At 45.4% G+C, this 26,226-nt stretch overlaps 1 protein-coding gene across 7 annotated transcripts in view; it reads left to right on the top strand.

The window, feature by feature from the left end:
* The window catches only part of PPP1R12B (protein phosphatase 1 regulatory subunit 12B), a 187,186-nt gene extending 166,597 nt beyond the window's left edge, over positions 1–20,589 (top strand). For 4 of the 7 annotated variants that reach the window (XM_090024876.1, XM_090024874.1, XM_090024878.1 and 1 more), the window contains 2 exons: positions 6,082–6,247; positions 13,869–20,589. In XM_090024876.1, the coding sequence (XP_089881002.1) occupies positions 6,082–6,216 (135 nt within the window). In that variant the 3' untranslated portion in view covers positions 6,217–6,247; positions 13,869–20,589. The remainder of the gene's footprint in view (positions 1–6,081; positions 6,248–13,868) is intronic. The other 3 variants (XM_090024877.1, XM_090024875.1, XM_090024880.1) reach the window with 1 other exon arrangement.
* The last annotated feature ends 5,637 nt before the right edge of the window (positions 20,590–26,226 follow it).

The raw sequence follows: 26,226 nt of genomic DNA, 5'->3' as shown, positions 1-26,226 counted from the left end.
AATAAAACATCCATACTTATGAACTGGAATGAGAACAGAGGGGGAAAGATTGGATGTGCTTATTAAAAATGCTGTACATATTCAGCATAATAATGAAGATTTCACGACTAAAGAAACCATTTGTGTTTATTGTTTTGTTATATTTGATTAACTGCTTTCCTGTAATTTTACAGCAACAGTGTTGGCATTACAAATGCATTCATTTTTTTTCTTTAGGAAAAAACCGTTCTTTAGCAACTTGGAGTGTATTAGGCCAACTAAACCCATAAACAGGAAAATTCACACCCTGTTTTGGCCCTGCCAGTTTTGTGTGCTTTAGCGCATCTGCTGTTGACATTTAGGCTTTACAACAACTGCTTTAACCATTCCAAGCTTCACTTCTGCTCCTCCCTGGAAAATTAGTTGATGACCTTGTGTTAACAGAACACATAAATGCTGACTCTGAAAGGATCTTTACTGTGGTGCCATTGTGCTTCAACTTGTTATTCATAAGGAAACTTCTTAAGAATGCTGTCAGCACTTAGATGAGCTGTAGCATATTTCTTTGCTGTCAGCCACTTATTAAAAGAAGGTTTAAAATGCTGAGCTAGACATTTTTAAATAAGGCAATGTTTGCAAGCACTTGAGACTTAGAAAGGCTATTTGATATCAGTGTAATATTTTGCCTTAAAGAGAGAGAATCAGTGCTTACTGACCTTGGAAATTGTTTGTGATACAAAAAGTATGTTGTTAAGACCTATGTGTCTGTGTCTTACTGCTGCCAACTCCTGTAATTCCATTTCTTTGCTAGTCCTATGCACTCCCACCATTTTAGCCTACTGAACTCAGACTGTACAAAATCGTAAAGAATAAGCAGTTTCTAGTCCTCCCTCCTGCTCTTGCATCAGATAGGAGACCATACCCAAGCACAGTGACTTGAAAAGATTTCACCCCCTTGCAACAAACTCCCTAGGTCTGTAAGGGCTGAGATGGCAGTTAGACAAACTGCCTGGGATATATGCTGGAAAGCTTTTTTTTTCTTTCCCATTCTTTGCTTAAGATCATTGGATCTTCCTCCTCTGTTTCATAGGATTAACCTGATGTGAATGACATGCCTCCCCCATCACCTGCCAAAAAAATAAAAATAAAAAAGGGGGGGGATATTAAAAAGAAAAAAAAGTATGCAAAGAATTATACATATATACTTCCTCTTGCTGGAGTGGCAGAGTATAAGACTGAGCTGAGCTTGTTGAGGGTCCAGGAACCTGCTTAGTAAACAAAGAAAATTTACGTTTGTAGAACTGAATTTAGTACAAAATTCCTTTGGTTATCCCAATCTCTTTTTACACAAGATAGCATAATTTCCATTACATTCATTTGAAGCTGTCCATAATCTGCAGCAGAAGTGAGCATCCACATCTGATGCAGATGTGTATCCCATGGCCCCTCTTGAACTGCAGAACAATATATTTTTCCCACTAGTGTAGGCACCAGGTACTGCATATTCAGGGAAGGAGCAGCTGGGTGGAGATATCTGCTGTCCTGAAGCCATGTTTTATGCAGACAATAAGCCAAGGATTCACAAAACTGGGGTGCTGCCAGGTATGAGGACATAAGCAGATAAATTAAGCTGATAAACCAAACTCATGTTTGTCCCTGCCTGGATTTCCTCCCACCCCTACTGCTTATACCCCGTGTAAGGAGGTAAGCACTTTAATATATAAATTGGTTTTTGAAATTGAGTGCCACTCGCATCACAAAAGTTATGGAGGGGTGCCTTGAGTCCAGAAAGTTGGAGAAGCACTGCAGTAAGTAATTGCGAGAGTCTTACCTAGGATCTGGCATTTGGTGCAGGCCTGGGTTTCTAGTTATTACCAGGCTTTTAATTTTTTTTATTTATGGTTTGGTTTTTTTGAGCATGGTGATTTGGAAAGCTGTCAGCTCTGAATGTGCACACATCTCCCTATAGTCCATCCTAGTTGGCTGCAGCCTGCCTGAGGCCTTGGTTCTGTATTTGTATTGGAACTGGAACATTGACACTAAAGCAAATGCAAGTTTCTCTCTTTCTTGTCTGTGCCTTTCCGTTTCATTTATGTTCTCTTCCTGTCATCAGCGGGATCTCACTGTTGTGTGATGACAGTGTTGCAGTACCTTAAACTAAGATTGTACAAGGGACAAGGACACTGCTGTTCTCTTAGCATCCTAGCAGTATGCAAGCACGTCCATTAAGGGTGTGCAAAGCGGGCCCTATTCGATTCGGATTTGGCCGAAATCAGGGACAGTATTCAATTCATTGATTCGGATCACTGTCCCTGATTCGATTCGGCTGAATCCAAATCAGAAGATACAATGCTGATTCGGACACAGACACAGCTTTAAAAGTTTTTGTACATACCTTGAGGTAGCAGGCATGGCTCATGAGCACTGTGATGCTGGGGCAGATGGAGCATCCCACAGGAGGGGGGGAGGCCCTCCATATGCTCAGCGGTGAACCCGGAAGTGGACCAGAAGTACTTCCAGTCCACTTCCGGGTCTGCCAGGGAGTGCACTGGGGAATCCCCCTCCGCACTTTCCCAGCTTGGCTATCAGCTGCAGGGGGACCTTGGGTGACCCCCTCCAGACCCAGGAGGCACCAGTCACCGAGCCAGGGGGGCCCCTGGCAGACCTGGAAGCAGACCAGAAGTACTTCTGGTCCAGTTCTGGGTCTGCTGCCGAGCGTGCTGGGGAGCCCCCTGTGCGTCTATGGGACACTCCATGTGCCCCAGCATTGCAGCACTCACGAGGTGCCTTGCAGCACTGCTGCCTAGGGGTATATAGAAAAAACTTTTCAAGCTGTCTCTATATCTGAATCTCTCTGAATTGATTTGGAGTGTTTTGATTCGATTCAGAGAGATTAAAGGTTCTCTGATTCGATTTAGATTGGTCGATTCGGCTACCGAATCTCGGCCGAATCGAGTCAGGGACCAAAGCTTCGCACAGCCCTAATGTCCATGAACCAAAACTTGTCAGTTTAGATAATTTGTGACAGGGTTTTGCTACAACCAGCAAATGAGTGTGAATGCTCATAATAAAGTGCCATCTTAGCCTGAATGGATGAGGGACTGACTATGACACGCTTCCTAAGATGGGATATTACCTCCTTGGGATTTCAGCATGGTTTCTTTCCAATTCTGTAGCATGCATTTAAAGGCCATTGTTCAACTTCTGATATTCATGCATAAGCTATGCTTGTTCACATACTAGCTGTCTGCTAAATCCTTTGCAAATCCCACTAATTTTCTCCTTGCACCAAATGCAGAAATTACATGGGCAGCATAAATTACTCAGATTTGGCCCCTGGTATCTAAAGTTCACGGATGCATGCAATTAAGTGTGCTGGTGGATATTAAAGAAGGTTAAGCAGCAATAGCTGCTTTGCAGGTTGTAATAAATACGTGAAGCTTGAAGGCAGGAATTTCTTAAGGTGATATATTTATTGTATTGGACCAACTATGTAGTTGGAATAGTTATGCAAGCTTTTGAATGCAAGACATTCTTCATTTTTCAGCTGTTCCCCTCCTTGCTTACCCCTTGCTCAGCATCCTTGCCCTTTCCTTCTTGATAGAGCAATGTGCTGATCTCTTGTAATGTATTTCTTGGACTTGGTAGTAGTGGCTAACCTCTAAAAGAGGCTCTGCTTCTTAGTCATATTTTGCCACTGGAACTTAGGGTGGAACCCCCCCCCCCCCAGCACATGCTGCTTTTGTGCTGTCATAAGAATGCCATCCCTGTATGAATAATGGCTGATATTCAGCTAATGCAGAAACACTCAGACCTAACCTGGCAACCAGTGTTAACCAGCAAGCTTGAAGCCATTGTCATTTATCTGTTCACCAGCACTGTTTAGGGTTGTCTTGCAAGATTTAGAATTAAATGTCTTTGTTCCCTTACTTGCACCAAAGGAATTTATTTAGCAGTTTCATTGTATTTAGCATTGAATTAAGGCATGGGGATCCAAAGTGCAATTTGCTACAGTTATCTTCATATTTAACGCAAAGGGGCAGCCCTCTGCCAGTAAAACTATCTGCATGCAGGGCTCCCTCCTTGTCTTCATTTTATGCAGGTGTAATCCTTCAGCACTTGAGAGGTTTGCAAATGCAGCTTCTTTCTGGAAAAAGGCTAGCTGCTCCCACTGATAGAGCTTCCTTCAGTGGCTCATGCTACTTAAATTCATTTGTATTCGCTTTCCAGTGGATGCTTCCCATTCATGGCCCCATGTCATCATGCATGTGCATAGGGAGGGATATTAGGTTGTTCAAATTTGTAGGAAGAATAGAGGCTTTTTAAGCTGCCTTGACCAGAGGCTGAGATTCTTCACTCTAGAATTCAAGACCTGTTCTTGTAGCTGTTCCTCTCCCTGCTTACCCCATGCTCAAAATCCTTGCCCTTTCATGGTAGAGAAATGCGCCAACCTCATGTAATGCATTTCTTGAGCGTGGTAGTAGCTAGTCTCTAAAAGAGACTCTGGTTCTTAGTCACTTCTTGCCACTGGAATTTAGCAAAAAAACCCAGCACATGCTGCTTTTGTGCAAAATGCGCTTGATGAGCTTTAATTAAAGTGTCCCTGCCACCTTTCTGAAACACAGGGACGCTGAGTACATGTGATGTGGAGGCTGCTAGAGTGCGCTAATTAGCAGACTTGGCAGTAATTAGCGCACATCAGAGCAGAGGTCCGTCATGTGTATAGGTGCCCTGTGTGTATGCTTGTTTTCATTCATCCAGGAAAAGCAAAAACACTTTCTTTTTTCAAAAGTCATAATCTGAGTATCATTCAGGGTGTATGTGTGCATGTGTATGTGCGTATGCACATACGTGCGTGGTTTGGCTTTTGCTGTTTTCTGTTGCTTTCTCTGCTGTCCTTCACTGTGCTGTATTTTTCTGTAGCAACCATAACTGTTTTAATCTCATTTTAAGGCATAAGTGGTTTTCTTTTGTCAGCTGAGGATGCCTTGTTTCTGTACACCTGCTGCTTGGGGTGCGCTCTAAAGCAGCAGTGTTCAGGTATAAATACAGAAGTGACTGGTTCACTGGGAATTGGATGGCTTAAAGCAGTGAGATTTATCTTGAGGCCCAAATTTAGCTTGCACGACTGAGAACATCTGCGTTATTATCTTTTGGGACTGGCACAGCGAACACACCAGTACGACTGGAGATGGCCAGTTATGTAAGCAGAAGCTGCTATAATTCAGGGCAGCAGTGATAAGGAACCTAGAGGGTGTGCTGGAAGAACTGTTAAGTGCTGTAATCTATTGGCATGGGGCAGCAGAATAAGAATGCAGCCAGGTACCCAGGCCAGCTGCCACACACAAGGACACTGCTGATTTCCGTGGAATTTTTGCTCTTGTAGCTGGGGCAGTTGTCCCTTTTGCCCCACCCTGTTTAATACCAGAGGTGTATGGATAGGTTCTTGGGTAGAGTGAACCAGTGATACAGAGTTTAAAGTGACATAAACTATGTAAAGGTTTTAAATTTGCTTTGTTAGTCGAGATAGCTGTGCGCTGTGGAAGGGGAAGGACTTTTACGTTTTTAAGGCCATAAAAAATTGTGTTTTCAATAGTAACTCTTTACAAGTTCGTTTCTATGCACCGCAGCTTTAGTTTGGTTGGGAGGTCATGTAAAGAGGAAGAGTTGCCAGGATTTTTAGTTGCCCTGGGCTGCTTTCAAAGCCAGAGTCCCTGTGGGCAATGAGTCACTGATGTTAATTCTCACAATAAATCATAAGGAAAGTTCTAGGGCTGGAGATAGGGATACCATATGTGGCTTGCAAGGACAGTAAACTGGCATGCAGCCTGCAAGAGAACATTGCTCCGGTGCTGGGAGGTGACCTTTGTTAGACTGATTAATATGGCTGCTGGAGCGGGTTCAGCCCCTAACAGATTGGATGGCGCCTGAGGTCTCTTCTTATATTTCAGTGTTGTCCAGCTTCTCTGTGTGTATTTCTGCTTCTCTCCATTTATCACTGTTGGGTTTTTTTTAATTGCTTGTGAATTAAATTCACATTTCTGCTTCCTTTTATATACTTGGTCTGTTCTGTCTCTGTCCATCCCGTGTTACTCTTTGCAGAATCTCCATCAACTCAAACAGATTCAAACTCTGAGGGAGATGAATGAGCAGCTGCTGGCTGAAAACAGGGCCTTGACCCGGGTCGTAGCCAGGCTCTCTGCATCCACCAGTCCCCCAGAATCAGAGGAGCTATAGCTTCTTTCACCTCCTCCTTCCACTCTTCCAGGCAGGTCTTTGCTTTTATTGTCTGAGCTGCCCTTGAGCCTCTTTGCTCCACTTTAAGTGTCTGCTAAGGCTTGTGGCTTAAAGCATAGCATGTGGCAAGGGGGGAGGCTAAAGGATTCCCCAAACCGTGTTTGAATGCAGGGATTTAACTCAGCACTTGTATTATCTGGTCTTTGCTTTGCTTTGCTTTCAAACTGCTGGCCTCAACTCTTGAACTGCTTACATTCCTAGGGATGAGTTTTCCTTGTGTGGGCTTGGAAACAGAGAGCACCATCCTCTGTAAATAAAAGACTTGTTCTCCAACTGTAACTTCTCTCCTGGAGACCATGCTGAGCAGAGGGAACAGTAAAGGTTGGAATGGATGACAAATGGTTACTAAAATTTAGAAAATCCTTCTGGATCCTCCCTTGTGATTATTAATACTGATAAATGGGCATGTATGTGACTCGTATTCTATATTCCAAATAAATGGGCATGTATGTAACTCGTATTTTGTATTCCAGTGAGCCAGCCAACATCATCCATTATATGTTCAGAAAACTGGAGTATTATTGCTGCATGTAATTGATCACAACAGCCTCCAATTAGTCATTCTTTTTTTAATCTGAGAATAGTTGCATCAAAAGTCAGTAGCTGGCAACTAATTATGACACTAAGAGTATCTAAAATCAGAGTTAATATTGCTCTAGGGATATTATATAAATGCATTTCATATTTTAAGAAAGCAACATTTTTATAAGTCTGGCACTGAAGAACTTTCAACTGACTTTTTAAAATTACTTTCTAAAAGAAACAGTTTGAAGAAAAATTTGACTGTGATCTTGAATGCTGCAGTAAAGTATGGTAAATCCAAAGCAATCTAGCTAAGGATGTGCATGATGCATTTGCTTTTTTTTCATCTTTATATGTTAAAAGTATGGCAGAGCAATTACTGTTCAGAAGTCCAAAGATTGTCTCTTTATAACCTTTTGAACATCACCTGCCATGCAATTAAGTCTCCTTATCTTTTTTTTTTCTTGTTCAGTGTTAAAATAAGAACTAAAAATGGAAATCCTAACTAGGCCACCTCACTTTCCCATTTAAGCCCTCTGTCGATCTTGTCTCAGGTTAGTTTGGAGCAACTTGGATTTGTTCAAGCACAGCAGTTTTACGAGAGGACTGAAGAAGCAGTATGCCTAGCACCTGAAGCCAGAAGACTTACTCTTAGAAATAAGGCAACAGTTTAATAGGGGGCATGAGTAACCACAGGAACAGCCTGCCTAGGAAAGCCTGGTGAAGTCTCCATTTCTTGAAATCTTCAAATCAGGAGTGGATATCTTTCCAAAAAGCATGAGTTACTCACACAAGTGTTTAGGCTCAATACAGGAGTAACTGACTAAAACTTTGTGGCTTGTATTATGCAGAAGGCAAACAAGGTGATTTATGGTCCCTTCTGGCTTTACAGTCCCTGGCTTTAAAATATCCCTGATTTGGACCTGTTTGTTGCTTTAAGTAAACAAGGTTTCTTGGGTATACTTTAAGCAAGGAGTTTAACTTCTGTGCCTGTGTTCCCCATCTGGGAAATGGTGGTTGTTTCCCTTGTAAAATGCTTGGATCCTTGTGAATGAAAAATGACTGAAGGATTGTCATATATAATGCATCACAGTAGCAGGTCCTCTTCAAGGGAGCTTGTTTTCAGAAATCCTAATCTTTTTTTCTTTCTAGTTGTTCCTTCACCTGTGTTATATACATGAGACAAAACCAGATGTTTGTGAAGTAATTCATGGAGGACATTAGCAGATGAGATTTATTTTGATTTCTGATGTAAGATTTTCATAAACATCACTACAGCTGAAGCCCTGAGGGCTGAACTGGAATTCAGTGTTGGTTCAACTCTTATCACTTTCAGTAGTGTATTTACCATAAAAGCACTCAATTGAAACCTTCCATGTTTCACCTTGATGTATAAGATTTACCATAGACCAGTGGTGCTCAACCTTTTAGGCCCTACTGGCTGGATGAGTTGCGCAGGCCAGATCCTGGGCTTAGAGCCTGGATTGGGCCCCACATTGCCTGGCCAGGGACAGACATTACACACAAACTGGTTTAAGTGGTCAGAAACTGGTTTAAACCTGTAACAGAACAGATGTTCAGTGCATGTAAACCAGTTTGAAAATGGCTAAAACCAGTTTGAGATGCACCTGGTTGAATGTAGTATCAGACTTGTCCAATGTCTGTCCTAGACCCCTTCCTGTTTTAAGTGAAGTCAAAGTCCCCCAGAATCCCAAATGCTTTACAACCCTGGGCAGGGCTCTGCTCTCTGTTCCAGCCCAGCAGGGCTGGCCCCTCCTCTCCACTCCCTGTCTGGAGCTCTGGCAGAGACTGCAGGTACAGGGTATCTGCCTGGCTTACTCCGCCCTTCCCCCCCACTCCCTACTCAAGCAGGAATTTCCCCCCTCGCCTCTGCCTTATACAGACACCTCTCAGCATTAGCTAGCATACCACGTGCTGGCTACGGTCTGTGCTGTAAGAGACGGGACAGAGGACTGATAAACACTGAGTTAGGGGTGATAAATACTGTTATCAACTCCCTGGTGGGCTGCTCAGGTGAGGGGGGAACCCCTCCATAATCAGGGTGCCCTGCTGGGGCCTGGCCATACCCCCCTCAGCTCAGCACTGTTGAAGGGAAGGGAGGGCTGCTTTAGTGCCCCCCAGCTTGTAGCCTGAGCCACTGTAGGCATGTGCCTGCATTTTTTCAGTCTAGAGGAGATGTCTGTGTGGTTACAAACCAGTTTAGCCTAGCCAGGTTAAACTAACCTGCAAAGATTGAAACAATTCAGACTCAGACTTTTTGAATGTCTGTCTCTAGCCCCTCTGTCCAGCCATGGCTGAATCAGGCCTCGCACCACCTGAGCCTGTCCCTGTGCTGTCAGCCCTGTGGGGCCTCGGGCCCCACATGCCTGATCTACCATGCAAGGCCATACTATTCAGCCCATGGAACTCCCCACAGATCCAGAAATTTGGCAGCAAGGGAGCAGCAATGAAGACTGTCCAGCTCTCTTTCTATCAAATTGTCAGACCCTTGGGGAGCCCGGCAGGCCAGATGACACTGCTCCACAGGTCCAGATCTGGTCCTTGGACCTGGAAGTTGAATATCCCTGCTGTAGACTTAGTCAGATTTGTTCTGTTTTCAGTAGCTACTGCAGAAGAGGATGACTTCTTGCTGCAGTTGTGATACTTCTAAAAAGTGTCTACATTGGTGTTAGCTTAATAACAATGAGGGTGGCCAACCAGCAGCACACATGACACAAGTGGCCTCTGAATGTGACATATGGCAGATGGGGAAGGGGACAGGCAGCACAGAAGCTAATAGAGCAGGAAGGAAAAGATACAGCAGCAGACTGGGTAGGGGCATAGGGCAGGGAGCAGAAAGCAGAGCAGTTGATTGGACAGGGGAAGGGCATCAGAGTAGCAGTTAGGAAGGATGCCTGACTAATTTATGCCATGCCTGTCAAAAAGGCTGGCCCTCACTGGGTTAGCTCTTTACTGTTGTACTAAATTGCCAGAGTTTCTGAGGATGCTTGTTCTTAAAACATGGCCAAAATCTGATTTTCCAATAAAAAATAGAAATTGGGACACTGGTCAGTAACCTCTTAACTGCTTACCATTCTCCATGACAGAATTACCACTTCCAAAATCAGAAGACAAACTGCAGAACTCCAGATGGCCATTGTAATAGAGCAGAGGGACTTGCTTGAGTCTCCAGAGCATGCCAAATTGAAATATAGAAAGAACCCAGACTTGTGGAAAGCTCTGCTTTTCTCCAAAATTGAATCTCAGTGCACAGTCAAGGTCTGATATGCTATTACTGTTTTTTGAGTTAGGAATTAGTGTATGTGCTATATGTGAATTTGAAGATAGAAGGGAGAGTTGCAGTCATGCAAAATGGAGAAAGCATTTTGTATGTGGTTTGTTGGATTATGGTTATGCACCGTAATTTCTGTCCATCTAAAAGCAATGGCAAGTTGGCTTATTTTGTGAAATAAGCCTGTATCTGTCACTGGAAAACCACCTGTATTTAGAATAAAAATCCTCAAATAACATCCCTTTTAGGTCGACACAAATATAATGCCAACAGCCATTTTACAAAAATCAACAAATAGCTACATCTCCCCTCCTTGGTACTTGTCCAGGTTACTTGTCATAGTTTCATAGTTAGTAGGGTCAGAAGGGACCTGAGCTGATCATCAAGGCTGACCCCCTGCCATGGCAGAAAAAAGTACTGGGGTCAAACGACCCCAGCAAGGTGTTCATCCAGCCTTCTCCTAAAGACCCCGAGGGTAGGAGCCAGCACCACTTCACTTGGAAGTTGGTTCCAGATCCTAGCCACCCTGACTGTGAAGTAGCACCTCCTGAATCTACCCTCTGCCAGCTCGTGACCGTTACTTCTCGTCGCTCCTGGTAGTGCTCGGAGGAACAGGGACTCTCCCAGTGCCTGCTGGTCCCCCCTGACTAGTTTGTAACAGGCCACTAGATCCCCCCTCAGCCTTCTCTTGTGGAGGCTGAACAGGTTCAGGTCCCGTAGCCTCTCCTCATAGGGCCTGCCCTGCTGCCCCCTGATCATGTGAGTGGCCGTCCTCTGGACCCTCTCCATGTTGTCCACATCCCTCTTGAAGTGCAGCACCCAGAACTGGATGCAGTACTCCAACTGTGGCATGACCAGTGCTGCATAGAGGGGGAAGATCACCTCCTTGGACCTGCTTGAGATGCATCTGTGGATGCATGACAAGGTACAGTTGGCCTTCCTGACCGTGTACCCCACGCTGTCGGCCCATGTTCATTTTGGCATCAATGATGACTCCAAGATCCTTTTCCACCTCTGTACTGACGAGAAGGGAGTTCCCCCGCCTGTAGGTATGGTGCTGGTTCTTCCTCCCCCGGTGTATCACCTTGCACTTGTCAGTGTTGAATCCCATCCTATTCTCCTCTGCCCACCCCTGTAACTTGTCTACGTCTGATTGTGGCCTATTCCTTCCTTCTAGCATGCCCACATCCCCCCCACATCTTAGTGTCATCTGCAGATTTGAACAAGGTGCTTACCCCTTCATCCAAATCACTGATGAAGATGTTGAACAGTGCAGGCCCGAGGACTGAGCCCTGGGGGCCCCCCCTGCCCACATCCCTCCAGGTCAAAAATGACCCGTCCACCACCACTTTCTGGGTGCGGCCCTCCAGCTAGTTAGTGACCCATTTGACTGTGTGGGTGTCTATACCACAGCCCCCCAGTTTCTTAATGAGAACGGGGTGAGAGACAGTGTCGAAGGCCTTCCTGAAGTCCGGAAAGACTATGTCCGCTGCTACCCCTGCATCTAAGGATTTGGTGACCTGGTTGTAGAAGGCCACCAGGTTGGTCTGACAGGACCTGCCTCTAATGAACCCGTGTTGGTTGCCCCTAAGCATAATCTCCCCTGCTGGCACCTCGTGGACATGTGCCAGGATAATTCTCTGAAAAAGCTTGCCCAGGATTGAGGTAAGAGTAACTGGCCTATAGTTTCCCGGGTCTTCCTTCCTCCCCTTTTTGAAGATGGGAACCACATTGGCCCTCTTCCAGTCCTCTGGCACCACACCAGAGCACCACAGCTGCTCGTAAAGCAGTGCCAGGGGTCCCACAGCGACCTCAGCCAATTCCCTCAGCACTCTGGGGTGGAGATCATCAGGACCTGCTGATTTGAACACGTCCAGTCCCTCCAGAAGTTCCCTGACTAAATCCTCAGTGACCCTAGGGCTGGGTGCGCCTTCCCTGGGGCCTATGGGGGGTCCCGGTGGGGGTGCTGATCCAGTTCCTACTCAGGGAAATGGAGGCAAAGAAATTGTTAAATAGATTAGCTTTGTCGTCTGGTGTGATGACCAGATTTCCTAGTGCATCTTGCAGGGGCCCCACATTACCCGGTACCTTCTTTTTGCCCCCTATATATTTAAAAAAGGACTTCTTGTTGTCCTTGATCAGGGAAGCTAGTCTCAGTTCCATCTCGTCCTACCCTTCTGCACCGTACAAAATTTGACGCCTTTGTCCCTGATTATGTGCAATGAGTCAGATGGAAGCCTGTAGGCTGAAATGTTGGATGGGAATTGTACTGGGCTAGGCAGCTAATGTGTGCAGTACAGGTTCTTGTTTGTTTGTTAATGGAGGGAATAGTTTAATAGACATAGTGTGTGCCAGTGTTTCCCTTTTGGGAGTTGTCTGATTGCAGTAATGTTAATCTAAATGTCGTAATGAGGAAATAGGGCTCTGTTTATTCCAGTAGCTTGTAGTCTGATTTAAGTTCTCGTGCTTTGTGGAGGCGGAAGGAGGAGACGAGGTCATAAGGAGAGGATGAATGTGTGGCTGTGGGTTGAAATAGCTGGGTGAGAACTCACCTAATGAATTCCTGACTTCTCAGGCATGGGCTGCAGGTATCTGCACTCAATTAAATTCAGCTGCATGTTACAAAAGGCTGCTTTGCTTGGGGAAATTTTCCAGGATTTTAAAGTGCATATCAACATTGATAGGTAACATTAGTATTAGTGTGCATGGATAATTTATCTTCCCTCCCACAGGCCACTTTCACTTTAACTAGTTTTCCACAGATTGCAGCAAACATGAGTTCAGCTATCACAGCCTAGTCCACAATAAGGCTATCAGCTAGTTTTTGTGTTATTTTGTTTTGTTTGTAATGCAGTCTAGTATATGTGAAGCTTAGCTCTTTCTTGCCGCTCCTCCTGGGGTGCAAATTGGTGTAACCATGACTCCCTTAACTTGGACATTAAAAGGTAACCTGTAAAGGGGGGAGGGGGGGTGGATAGTTTATGCTTTTACTTAAAGAGTGATACAGAGAAGTACTGGAAGGGCTTGCCAAAGAGGTTTCTTTTGCACTTTGGGAGCAGTATTTGATTTGAGGGCTGGGTCAGCTACCTCAAGACCTGAAAGAACTCTTGGTTTGAAACTAAGTTTAATTCTGATGTAGTCATTAGTATTTAATGACTAAATGCTGCAGCAGATAACTTCTCCCTGTATGTATTTTTCTCTTACTCCTTTAGATGTTACAAGTGTTTTATCAGTACACTTCTAATGCTGTTTTTTCAAGTGGTCACTGCTTATCTTTTTGCTGTCGGTCATCACTAGCTACTGGCATTTGACTCAGCATCTGTTGGTCTAGCTTTAAAGTCATTCTTGCCCTCCTAAGCCTTACCCCTCTCTGCACTGCTTAAGGCTGTGGTGTGTCATGGTAGGAAACAGCTGTTTCCCACACAGAACCATCCCTCTTAGGGTTGTTTGCTTTTTTGGTGCTCTAATGTTATTTCACCTACCTCCCTACTTGCACCTGTTCAAATAGTTTGAAAGGGCCGATGTTTCAGAAGTCTCAAAGGGTTATGAAGAAATTGCAAAGGATTTTGGGAACTCATTTGAAGTTATAAATATGTTGAATTCAACTAACTTGCAGTGGAGGAGACATACAGTGAGGGAAAGTACTGTAAGTGTCCTTGCTGTTAGTCCAACTTTGAGAAGACTGTGAGCTGAGCCCTGCTTAGCCCCTGTGACCTGCGAGGCTTTTGTAGTAGTGATCATGAGTGGCATAAACCCTGCCCTGTCTGTGTCTTTGCAGGTTTTAACAGAGCTGAAGTCAGATAATCAAAGGCTGAAAGATGAAAATGGAGCGCTCATCCGTGTCATCAGCAAACTCTCCAAATAGGAAATTTGATCAAAGGAAGGAGGAGGAGGTGTCTCTGCACAAGCCAACCCTGCCACCAACCCGTTCAACACCTCTTGCCCTCCAAGCAGAAGTACTGCAAGCATTGCAGATATGGGATCAACTTGTCACCTCCCTCTGCTCCTCCCACCACAGTACATTCCCTCATTGCCCCCTAAAGGCACCCCCAGCTGTTTTATTATTTTTCAATTTAAGCATGTTGTGATATCTTGGGCATTTTATTCAAGAGGGAGAAAAACCTGAGGATTAGGTTTGAGCTGTCAAGACTGGGCTTGTGGCATGAAGTCGTGTTCAAAGGTGACTCCAGTCTGGAGTAAAGAATCAATCTACTGTAATAAACAATGCAGAAATGAATAGGGAACTGATCCAGCATGCCCAAGCCCTTTTTAGGTGGTTGGGGGGGTGGGGGTGGGAAGCATGAGCAAGAGCACTGAAGTGTCAGCCTCCCCACTTGGAGTTTGGGAATCTGGTTAAATGGTGATGCTGTGAAAGCCATGAGGGCACATTTCTGTGACAGACTGACAACAGCTGCTTTGCACAGAGAATCTGTTCTCTTCCTGTTTGAGTAGCTGAGTCTCTCCTTATTTAATGTAAGATTTTAAATCATTTTGGTAACTTCATTTCTGAACCTTACCTTTTGGATCCCTCTTTCCCTGCCAAACCTGTGCAGCCTGGGTGGTGATGATGCATCACTCTGTACTCCTTCCAGGATAACTATCTCAGTTACTGTCCAGGTAATGGCATTGCTAATTAAAACTTGACCCTTGCCTTTTGGGATAGGATTTATCACTGGTAAAAGCCTCCAAAAGAGAAGCTGGGTCAGTAGAGATCACCTGCTATATTTACATGTGTATGTAACATCTGAGTGTGAATATCCATACAGTGAGGTATGCAAATACAAGTAAGCGGTCCCTTTTTTCCAAGAGCAACAAGGAGCATTTTTCTACTAACCTACTATGAGAGGAGCACACTAAGCAGATCTTTCATGTCACTGTCAGCAGGCAGAAAAGCAAATGAAAATGCAGCAGTAGTCTGAGTTGGGCTTAAAGGGAGTTAGGTGGGAAAAGAGAAGTGTGCAGGGGAGGTATCAAGAGGATGGTGGAAGCTCCTGACACAGCTGTTTCCAGCTGCCTGAAACAGTGACCAATTGTCCTGCTGCATATCATGGAAGGGTATAATTATATTTATTTAATAGGAGCAAGAATGAGTCTGTGCTCAGTGCATACTGATAACTGAATCTGTGGAGTGATTTTTTTTATTGCTGGAAGCTAGTAACTGGATTTGACCTTGATGGAAAACCTCAAAGGGCTCTTTCATGTTACAAGTACTTAAAACAGATTGAAAGTGTTCTCTCTTGTGGGCATTCAGAAAGCAGCTCTTCCAGATGCTGGATGCTTCTGATTCTTAGCTGTTCTTGGAAGCTGGGTTATAACAAGTCAACACATTTGCTGAGCTTTGTGTAGAAGGGCTTCTTGCAAAGGCACACTCTGCCAGTGCTAGGGCAGTTGTAGCACTTTTCTGTATCCAGGCCATGTGCTTTTTGACTGACTTCCAGCCTGTTCCTTCTTACTTCCACACGTTCCAGTTCTCTTCCAAAGTTTGTTCTCAGACTTCTGATGCTCAGACTTCAGTAGCTGTTGGTTTCAGATGGTTTCTTCTGGTCTCCTCCATTGTATATTTTGTATCATAACTTTTTCAAACTTTGTCTACTTTGCGTTACATCTTACACCCTTTCTGCTGAACACAACTAAACCAGACTTACTGTGGTCTCTGTTTGGGCCCCCACTTGGTTGTCCAAGTAGTCACTTGTGCTTCAGAAGAGAGATTTTTTTTTTCTTTTTATACTCTGAGAAATTCCCTCTGCAACACAGATCTGGGAAAGAAGGGGCCAAATTATAGCATTCACATCTTCTACAATGCACTGGCTCCAGCAAGCACCCACCTAGCCTTTCCTTGTATTCCTTCTAAGAATTGAGAGCCTTGGGAATTGAAATGGGTCAATGCTTGTAGCCTCATACTTCACCTATGTGCTGCTCTCTTTGTGCAAGTACTTGTTCTATGTCTTTCATTTTGTGGTCCACTTCTTTTGGACACTCCTCACTTCAGATTTAAATATCTCTTGAGTCTAGATGTGTCAAGAGTCTGGTCACTTCCTATGTTGTATAGGTTTCCTGCCTGTCAGAAGCCACTGATATTGGTGTGAAGGATGTTTTCCATCTGATATGCTGGTATGTGAGCGTCTGATCAGCACACATCCTATTGTAGGAGGGTTGGGATCTCAAATTGTTAGTCACTCTTCTTTTGATGAGAAGAGTGCCAAGAAGTATGGAAAATCCTGAGGTATCTAGCCCCTTCTGCAGTATTCATTCTGCACTAGGATTTTAGCTACTATCTACTTGGAGCATTACATAACACTCTAGGTTGAAGAAATATCTCCTTAGCATATTTGCTCCTCAAGAAAAACCTGTAAAGGGTAATAAGGGATGCAAAAAGCATGGTTCTCCTATGTTAACATGTGAAGCCAAGACACTTTCAGTTAAGTGTCTGTTTAGCACTGGGTTTTACCATCCTAATGTCTGGGGGTGGAACTCGCATCAGTAGCTTAGCTCCGTTGAGTGGCCAGAACTGTGAGTATTTAATTGTTGCACAATGCTGATGAAAACCAACTTCTTCAGAGTTCCTTGGGTTTAACAAACCACTCCTGACTTTACCATTGGATTAAAGAGAAAAGGTGCAGGACACCTGGCTTTCTATACTCAAGACTTTCAGTGGTGAAAAGCAGTTGCTTTTAAAACAAATATCTATTTTAATCATAACATCATCTCTTGGAAAGTACTAAAATTTTGTTCCAAGCAATTGCTTGGGGACCCATTTTTATCCAAAGAACTTATTGCAGCTGCAAGAGATGAATAGTTTTAATATGCTTAATTTATAGAGCATGTCCTCCTGATAAGGATCATTTCTCCAAAACTGGTAGAATTCAGGGCAATTTTTTTCCTTTTTTCTTCTACTGGGTAACATAGTTCCACTTTGGTATGTGAAGGCTGGACTTTTAGCCTCCTAGGAGATCATACTATATACAAAGATGACATAGTTGCAGTGATTCCTAGAATCGCCAGTCAGACTCTATAAGGAGGGAAACATGGAAGTCAGGGTGTCAGGATGCATGCACATGTGTGTAGCACACACACAGAAACTGTGAAGATTACAGGGTCTGTATGTAAAAAAATCTGTTAAATCAAGGAAGAAGCCCTTTGGTTTTTTACAACTACTTTCCTACCCATACAAGGTTAACATCGAAGCTATACTTTAGAAATGCTCTTGCACCTCTTAAGTGCTTGCTGATCTTTTCTCTTCGTAGTCTCCTGCCACCTTTGACTGACTTTATGGTAAGGGTAACAGAGGGCCACAAACACTAACTCAGAATGAGGAAGAAATGTTTTTTAGTGTGGACTTGGTTTCAGGTTCGTTGCTCAAATTGTGAAACGAGTTGTTGAGATGGGAACAGGTCTGTTTGGTATGGGTGAAGCTGAAGGCTTACTAAGAGATGTATCGTGGTTGTCAGAGCTTACAAAAATGTGCTCTGCATACAGGGAATGTCTTGCAAGCTGTCATAGTAGGAAGGTGCATCTGTGTGATGAGCTCAATTGGCTGGAGATTAAACTGACTTCTCTCACATTAAACTAAATGTTAATGGACTAGAGGTAATAATGGATTTACCTCTGAAAAGTAAAAGAAAGGGCTTTTTAAAGAAATGGAGGCAGAGCTGAGACATCTGTATAGGACTGATATTCAGTGTGACTAGGGTTTTGTTGCACAGAATAACTGAAGATTTTATCTCGGGAATGTGAGGCAGTAGTGAGAGCTACTCACTATCAATATTGATCCACTGTCAGTTGAATTAGTTGCTCATTAGTCTAGAGAACAGGCAGGCCATGCTTCAGTCATTCAGAGAGCAGCCTATCTGCAGCGGTGCCTATTTTTATAAGTGTAGTGTGTGTGTGTGTGAGAGAGTTTTGACCCTCAATAAGTCAGCCATGCAGATTTTGGATTGGTTATTATGTCTTTGATATAACTGTATAGCACTTCTTTTGCACTGTTAAGTGCTTCAGGGTTTTTTGCTGTCAGTAGGGGCTTTCATCACCAAGGCCATCAATCATGGTAATACTATAGGATATGGCCCTAATTACCAATAAATCATTGATAAAGTGCATGCAACTCAGTGATTGTACTAGGTTTTTAAACTGTGGTGTTTCCATTGATAAAAGGTTAGTTTGGTCCTAATCTTATTTGAAGGGACCTGATTTGAAAGGATTGTGTGTCTTGTAAATGTCTCAGAAGAAAAGATAACCTCTTGGGCAAATTCATCTAATCCCGTGTAGTGAACGAATGTGCTTGAGTGTAGCTGGCAGGAAGCAACTTAGATTTTTTTTTTTTTAATTTAAAAACAGCTTTGAAAACAAACACAAAACATGACTCAATCTATAACAGTCTTCTGCAGAGGAACAGATGGTTCAGACCTGATCCTGTCCATCAAGCTTAGGTCCAAGGAAGCTCACAAGAACTTCACCATATTATTTGCCTAGGGTAGTCTGAAAAGACCATGTCACTGCTAGAATGTACTCCTTGCTATCAGTCTACCCAAGATAAGTGGGACTGATAGCCTCAACTTCCATCTTTGTCCTTTCTTGGGCTTGTTTCATTGAGCCATCAGTGAGGTGAGGCTTCTAGCCTCCAAAGACAATGGAGTCCCAGAACACATTTTGAAATGTCAGTCATTTTTCCGTACGCTTCAAGGCTTGAGGTCTTCTCCTGTTATCTTTCCTCCGTAGTTCCTTGGGCACTTGCAAGCATTTTGGGTTATTTATGTATTTCCTATGCTACTTTATCTCCCATGTATTCACAGCACTTACATTTCCTCGTCTTCTCTGAATGAACAGACAGCTCATAGATTGTAAGAGGCCGCTGCTAGGACAAACAGCGAATTTGCAGGAAGTTGGTAAGGGCATTGTTTCCATGACCTTCCTTGAAGATCTAAAACTAGGTGTGGGATCCTTTTAACACCAAATGGAACTGAGAGCTAGTTAGGAAAATGTGCCCCTTTGGAAGAGGAGTCTGTTGTCCTATATAGTCCTTCCCTTTCATAGACCCGTGAGCATTGGAACATAGAATTCCCTAGCAATAGCCTGCTGAAGAAATGCCCCCCTTTGCTAGAAAATGATCACACCAAAAAAAGAAGCACCTGGTAGACTTGGCCACAGCTCATTTTCGAAGGAGGAGGAAGCTGGCTAGAGTTTCCAGATGAGAGTCATCCTGGAGTAAACAGGCCTGATAGCACCTGATTGCTCCCGGTGAATGGAAGCTGTCTGCCAGCAACGCACTTATGTGGCCATTCATGAGAATAATTATTAGTGCTGAACTGTAGGCACTTCTCCCAGAGGGAGGGGAACAGTGACATTTCACTAGTGACAGCTGCCATCTGAGGCAGGAGGTCTGGTGCAGCCGTTCTATATTGCTTGTTTTCATGCTTGTACGTGTTGCTGTAGATTCCCTTTTTCCACACATTCATCTTGGTTATTCCTTTTTCAGTCAGATTGTTATCATGCCGCCCTACCAGAAACACAGAACAGTTGTTAAATTTAAGTTTGAATCCTTTTATCTTCTTTAGTTGCTATCTTCAAAGATAGTTGTTGCAGGAAGTCGGGTAGGTTTTAGGTCAGGAGCAAAATGTGTTTTAAAGGTCTTGGAAAGTGTTGGTGTTTCTGGTACGGAGCAAGTCCACAATTTCATTTTTCTGAGGCGCTGTTGAGGTCACTGCAGGGCCTGTAGTTCAATCCCTGTCCTCTACAAGACTCTCTCGGGGTCACCAGCTCCGGCAGCGTTCCACAGAGAGCTCGAAGGCTGCGCCTGACATTCAGCCAGCCCTGGGGTCAGTGCTTCCTTCTCCTTCTCTTTCTCCTGAAAACAGATTTCTCATTTCTGCTTGGGGTGAGTGTTGGTTACTTCAAGGCTGTCCAACTCCTGGGCAGCCAGGGGCTGCACACAGTACACGCTGCAGATCCAGGGGTCACAGGCAAGTAGTCTCCACTCTTGGCTCCACCCTGTCTTGTGCGCAGCCCTTCTACTCTCACCCCCAGCTAGAAAAAACAAAAAGCTGCTTTGGTACTTCAGAGAGTACCTGGGGCAACAATCTGGATGCAGCAAAGTTGCCCTGTTTCCCCTTGCTTTTCATAGGAAATGCAGACTCTTTCCAGGAAATGCCCTTACATCTTGATTGCTAATCTTGGAAGAGATGGATTGACTCTGCTGGTGGTGTCCCACCTCTCCAAGCAGTAGGTATGCTGTACTTACCTGGTTTAAGGAATTTCATGGCTCTTTGTAAATACACAACTCAGAGAAAGCAGGACTAGCTTATGAAATGGGGGGAAGAATGTATTTTTATGCAACTTTGAGTGGCCTTTCAAACCCCGAGATGAATGATTTGTTTTACTGGGTGTTGTTATATAGTTATAAGTATTATGTGTTTGAAAGTTTGGGAATAATATTCACATCTATATGATGCTTGTAAACACAACAGTATTTATAAATGAATAAAACAAAACTGTGTTTTAACTTTGCCTCTGATTTTTGTTTTAATAAGAGCAAAGTGATTAATTCTGATGCGAGATGGATGTGGTGATGGCTTCTCCCAGAATCAACTAAACAGATTAAATCAAACTTTGAGTTAGTACTTTCCTTTTTGCTCAACCTGTTACTTCAAAAAGGAAATTAAAAGCACAGAAGACCTAAGCTGAGCCTTTATTAATTCCTTGTGTCTCTCTTTCCAGACACTATTCTGCTTGTTTTGCATTAGAAATACCTGGTCCTGACTTGGGGAAAACAGGGCAAAACTGCTGTTTTGGTTTCTGTCTGTTGTGATCTCACTAGGAGAAACTGCTTAGTGACCCTGGATCAAATTAGCCAACCCAGTGCCAGCAAAAATTAATTAATCCATTTATATTTCGAGAAGACTGTTGTAGCATATGATGATAGTTGAGTAACATTCTAGTCCAGTCCTTCAGCAAGAAACTAAAGATGAGACTTCAGTACTCTTCACATTTATATGGTTTAAATAAGTCTTAAAACCAAAGGCCCTTGAAACTCACTTGATCATATAGCTGCAGCAAAGAATACCAGGCAGCAGGTCACCTTCAAAAGTAGACATAAATGAGCTATGCACCAAAAGCAATTTTTAGGTCCTCTGCAAAGCAGCTGCAGAGACCTTGAGTGCAAAGAGAGGAGGAGTAAGCAATACTTTAACGTAAAGGGAAAATTAAACATGCAAGATGTGGAAATCCATCCCTTTAATTCTATCTCACTTAATTGTGGGCTCAGGTCTGAATTACAGACCAGGTGGCCAGCAGAAAGGGAAAAGGTTTTTAAAGAGGCGGATCAAGAAGTAAAATTATAGTGATTGTTGTCTTCATTACACAAATAAATACAGAGTTAGTTGGTGAAGTGACCCACAAGGTACTTGCAAGAATTCCTATGTTTGCCTTAGCTCATGGCAGCATGGAGACTGCTCTTGGGCACTTCCTCCTCTCCCCAGCACTGCAGCACCCCCATGTGGATGCCCCCTACCATGTGCTGTGCAGCCTGGCCTCACCCTGAACTCCTCACATCATGGCATGTGTTGCATGGCCCTCTGGGGCAGGTGCAGAACAGAGAAACTGGAGGAGAGAAGGGGAGCTTGGAGACGCTGGCTCCAGCACTGATAAAAGGAGTGGTGGCCAGGTGGGAGCCTGGAGGCTGCAACTTAAGGTCTCATGGGCTGTCAGTTGGACAGCCTGACAGCCCGACAGCCCATGACAAGCAGGGTAGCCTTGCTCTTGCCTATTTATGCTGAGACGCACATTTATGTTGAGGCACGCTGAGGCCCAAGTTCCAACCTGCAAGGGCCACTTGCTGCTCCTGCCTCTCCCATGAACCTACCAATGGGAGGGAAAATAACAAATTTTCAAATGGATCCAGGGCTCTCCTGCAAAAAAAAAAAAAAAAAAAAGCTCTTCACCAAAAAATAAAATAAAATCCAAGCTGGCCCATCTTCAAGTGGACTGGGGCACATCTGCAGTGTGGCAGCAGTAGGTTCCAGCTGGCCTATCCCTGAATACACACTGCTCAGAGGCTCCAAACCTAGAAATAAGCTTGAGAGGCTTGCCAGGACATTCCATAGTTTCTAGGGTCAGAAAGGACCTAAGTAGATCGTCTAGTCTGACCCCCTGCCATGGCAGGAAATAATACTGGGGTCAAATGACCCCAGCAAGATGTTCATCTAAACTCCTCTTAAACACCCCCAGGGTAGGAGCCAGCACCACTTCTCTTGGAAGCTGGTTCCAGACCCTAGCCGCCCTGACCGTGAAGTCGCGCCTCCTGATATCTAACCTAAACCTACCCTCTGCCAGCTTGTGACCGTTATTCCTGGTCACTCCTGGCGGTGCTCGGGGGAACAGGGAGTCCCCCAATGTCTGCTGATCCCCCCCGACTAGTTTATAACAGTCCACGAGATCCCCCTTCAGCCTTCTCTTTTGGAGACTGAACAGCTTCAGGTTCCGTAGCCTGTCCTCATAGGGCCTGCCCTGTTGTCCCCTGATCATACTAGTGGCCTCCTCTGGACCCTCTCCATGCTGTCCACATCCCTCTTGAAGTGCGGCGCCCAGAATTGGATGCAATACTCCAGCTGCAGCCTGACCAGTGCCGCATAGAGGGGGAGGATCACCTCTTTGGACCTGCTCGAGATGCATCTGTGGATGCATGACAAGGTACGGTTGGCCTTCCTAACTGCCGGCCCATGTTCATCTTGGAGTCAATGATGACCCCCAGATCCCTTTCAGCCTCTGTGCTGACGAGAGGGGAGTTCCCCAACCTGTAGGTATGGTGCCAGTTGTTCCTCCCCAGGTGCATCACCTTGCACTTGTCTGTGTTGAAACCCATCCTATTCTCATCCGCCCACCCTTGTAACCTGTCGAGGTCTGATTGTAGCCTGTTGCATCCTTCCAGTGTGCCCACGTCCCCCCACATCTTAGTGTCATCAGCAAATTTGAACAGGGTGCTTTTTCCCCCTCTTCCAAATCACTGATGAAGATGTTGAACAGTGTGGCCCCGAGGACTGAGCCCTGGGGGACCCCACTGCCCACGTCCTTCCAGGATGAGAAGGACCCATCCACTACCACCCTCTGGGTGCGGCCCTCCAGCCAGTTGGCGACCCATTTGACTGTGTGGGTGTCTGCACCACAGCCCCCCAGTTTCTTAATGAGAACGGGGTGAGAGACAGTGTCAAAAAACTTCCGGAAGTCCAGGAAGATTATATTCACTGCTACCCCTGCATCTAACGATCTGGTGATCTGATCATAAAAGGCCGCTAGGTTGGTCTGACAGGACCTTCCACTGATGAACCCATGTTGGTTGCCCCTAAGCATGCAGTCCCCTGCTGGCCCCTGCTGGATGTGTGCCAGCATAATTTTCTCGAACAGCTTGCCTAGGATCGAGGTAAGACTAACCGGCCTATAGTTTCCCGGGTCCTCCTTCCTGCCTTTTTTGAAGATGGGGACCACGTTGGCCCTCTTCCAGTCCTCCGGTACCTCACCAGAGCACCACGAGTGCTCGTAAAGTTGTGCCAGGGGACTTGCAATGACCTCGGCCAATTCCCCTGGGATGCATCTCAAATGTACCAAAAAGGAGCCTCTAGGGGTAAACTTCGGAGCATCTTCACCAGCATATTTCTGTGACGAGCATGCCTGTAAGAGTGGGTGAATGGAGGTGTGCTGGCATGGCTTGGAGGGGGCTTGCCAACCCTGTAGTTTAGAGATGTCCTTGGAGTCCTAAGCCTTGAGCCCCTGGTTTATAAACTCTATTTGTACCTTTAACAGCTCCTTTCTGGTACATGGTCTCTGACCCGGAGGCTATAAACTGACAAATGAAGCAGGGGGGCAGAGGAAGGATGTGTCCCACCACAGCTTATCTGCTTCATTGTGTGAAACCTGCTTAGCCCCTTGTCCTGTGCTGGGCAGGGTCTCACTCTTGTGGGACAATGGGCTGTGTCCTGTGCTTAGAGATGCATCTAGGAGATTCCCTGGGGCATGTCTCTCCAAGCGGGCAATCCTAGCTTTCCCTTTCTACAGAGACATGCCTGGGGAATGTGTGAGGCATGTCTCAGTAAGTGGGGAAAGCCAGGGTGGAGATATTCCCTGGGGCATGTCTCTGTAAGAGAGGAAAAGCCAAGCAGCTGCTCCTGAGGCTCAAAGGGGCCCAATCCTACATGGGAATTCCTGGGGTGCAAGGTTTAGGCCCCTCAAGCCCTTAGCACACCTGCCTGGAGTGGCCAGAGAGCACAGGAAGCTCTGGACTGTCTGCAGTCTTGCTCCGTAAAGCTAACAGACACCTATTACAATAAAGCAGCAGGAACTATTGCCACTTCTGTTATGGCCACAAATTTTGGACATTTGCGCTATAAAAATGAATATGGTGGCATGAAAGCAATGTCTGAGTAGAGCAAGTGTGTCCGCACCAACATGCGCTGAATGCACGTGATGCTGCAGGCACTTAAATTAGCTCCTGAGGGCCACTCGAATTAAAGCACCCCCCCCCCAACCTGAAGCACATGTAAAGATGCCCCAAGGGTTTTTATTTGTCACAACTTGAATTGCTGAGCTGTTTAACCTACAGTTAGTGCTGGGGACATTGTAGCAATCCATCCTGTTGACTCCTGGGGTTTCACTTAAGGAAGAAGCCTCCTGTCTTAAGATCATGGTGTGGGGGGAGTCATACTCTGATATGGCATCAGAGCTCCAGGGTCATGAATCCCTGAGCTACCCTTACCTGGATGTAGGTCTCCATGAAATGCATCTTGCAGTCCGGGTCTGGAGTAGGCACCAGGTCTTGAATGTCAAAAACTTGCATTCCAGCCAGAGAAAGCACACACCAGCTGCAGGTGCTTCTTCAGCCTGACAAAGGGTATTTAAACCCAAAAGCTTGATAAGAAGAATTTTTCCAACTATTTGAGTTGGTCTAATAAAAGATATCAGATTTACCCAAGGAACCTTGTCTGTAAACAATAAAGGGACTTTTCCCTATTGTCCCTAGCTAGTGCATGTCTGAACCTGGTATCTCTCCGCAGGCATCGCTGTCCCTTCCTGGGACTGGGATGAAGTTAAACAGGAAGGATTTTCTGGGGTGAGCATCTCTGCTGTGTAGCATTAACTACCTTTTATGAAAGCAGCCTGGAGTCTTGCTGAGCAAGGGATGTGTCTGGAGGAGCGATTCTTCTCTGCAGACTATGAGAAGAGAGCTCCTTGATGCCAGAGAGCCTCGAGCCTCTGTCCCCCCCACCCCGCCCCCTTCTGGCTTTGGCCTGGCACTTTGGTAGTGGACACCCCTTACAAGAAAGTGGGACACCGAGGCTTCTGCCAGCTATGCTGTGGCTTTGTAGGGCATTGATTCTGTTCATAGCCTAAATGCTGCAGAGCCACCATCCAAGTCAATGGAGCTTTGTAGACCTTCCTCCAGCAGGATTTGGACCCGCTAATTGCCCCATCATTTTCTCCCAGACCCAGTGGTCTGTATGTGGCGCAAAGAAGCAACAGAGCTGGCACGGGCCCTGCTTCTGCTGCTAATATTGGGGTTTCTAGGCTCCCCTTCCTTCCTCCAGCTTCCGCTCCTTATTCCTGCCCCTGCCCCTGGGGGTGGGATGGCACAACATGGAGCTGAGGCCCGTTCCTGGGGAACTTGAGGGGGACCCAGAGATGTTGGTGCAGTGCAGCAGGGGTTGCCTGCCATATGATACGGGGGTAGGGAGCCATATAGCATGGTGCAGTGGGGGGGGGACATGGTGTGGCATGGGGACACATGCAAAGTATGTGGCCTGGGAATCCATAGCACTTGGCCACACAGATTGGACATTCCTGGACTTAAGTTTGGGTCAGAAGACGGGTACAATGTGGCTGAACTTGCCATTGCTGCATGTGCCGAGCAAGAGGCGCCTGCCCCCATGGCTCCTATTCTAAGAGACTTTGTGGAGCTGCCTCAGTGTGGCAGCAGGGACTGTGGGTAGGTGCACAGTTTTGTAAGGGGTGGTGAGAGCAATGACTGGCGCCGGGGGGGGGGGGGGGGGGGGGCTGCATCCCTGCTTCCCCCACCCACCCAAGGACAGACAGACTGTGCTGTCGAAGCAGCAGCTGGGGATGTTAAGTCCCCCCGTCAGGGAAGAATCCTGCCCCAG

The sequence above is a fragment of the Crocodylus siamensis genome, chromosome 13 (assembly GCF_052110815.1).
Source record: "Crocodylus siamensis isolate JL-2025a chromosome 13, ASM5211081v1, whole genome shotgun sequence".
Classification (NCBI taxonomy): domain Eukaryota; kingdom Metazoa; phylum Chordata; order Crocodylia; family Crocodylidae; genus Crocodylus; species Crocodylus siamensis.
This window is presented reverse-complemented; position numbering and strand designations above follow the sequence as displayed.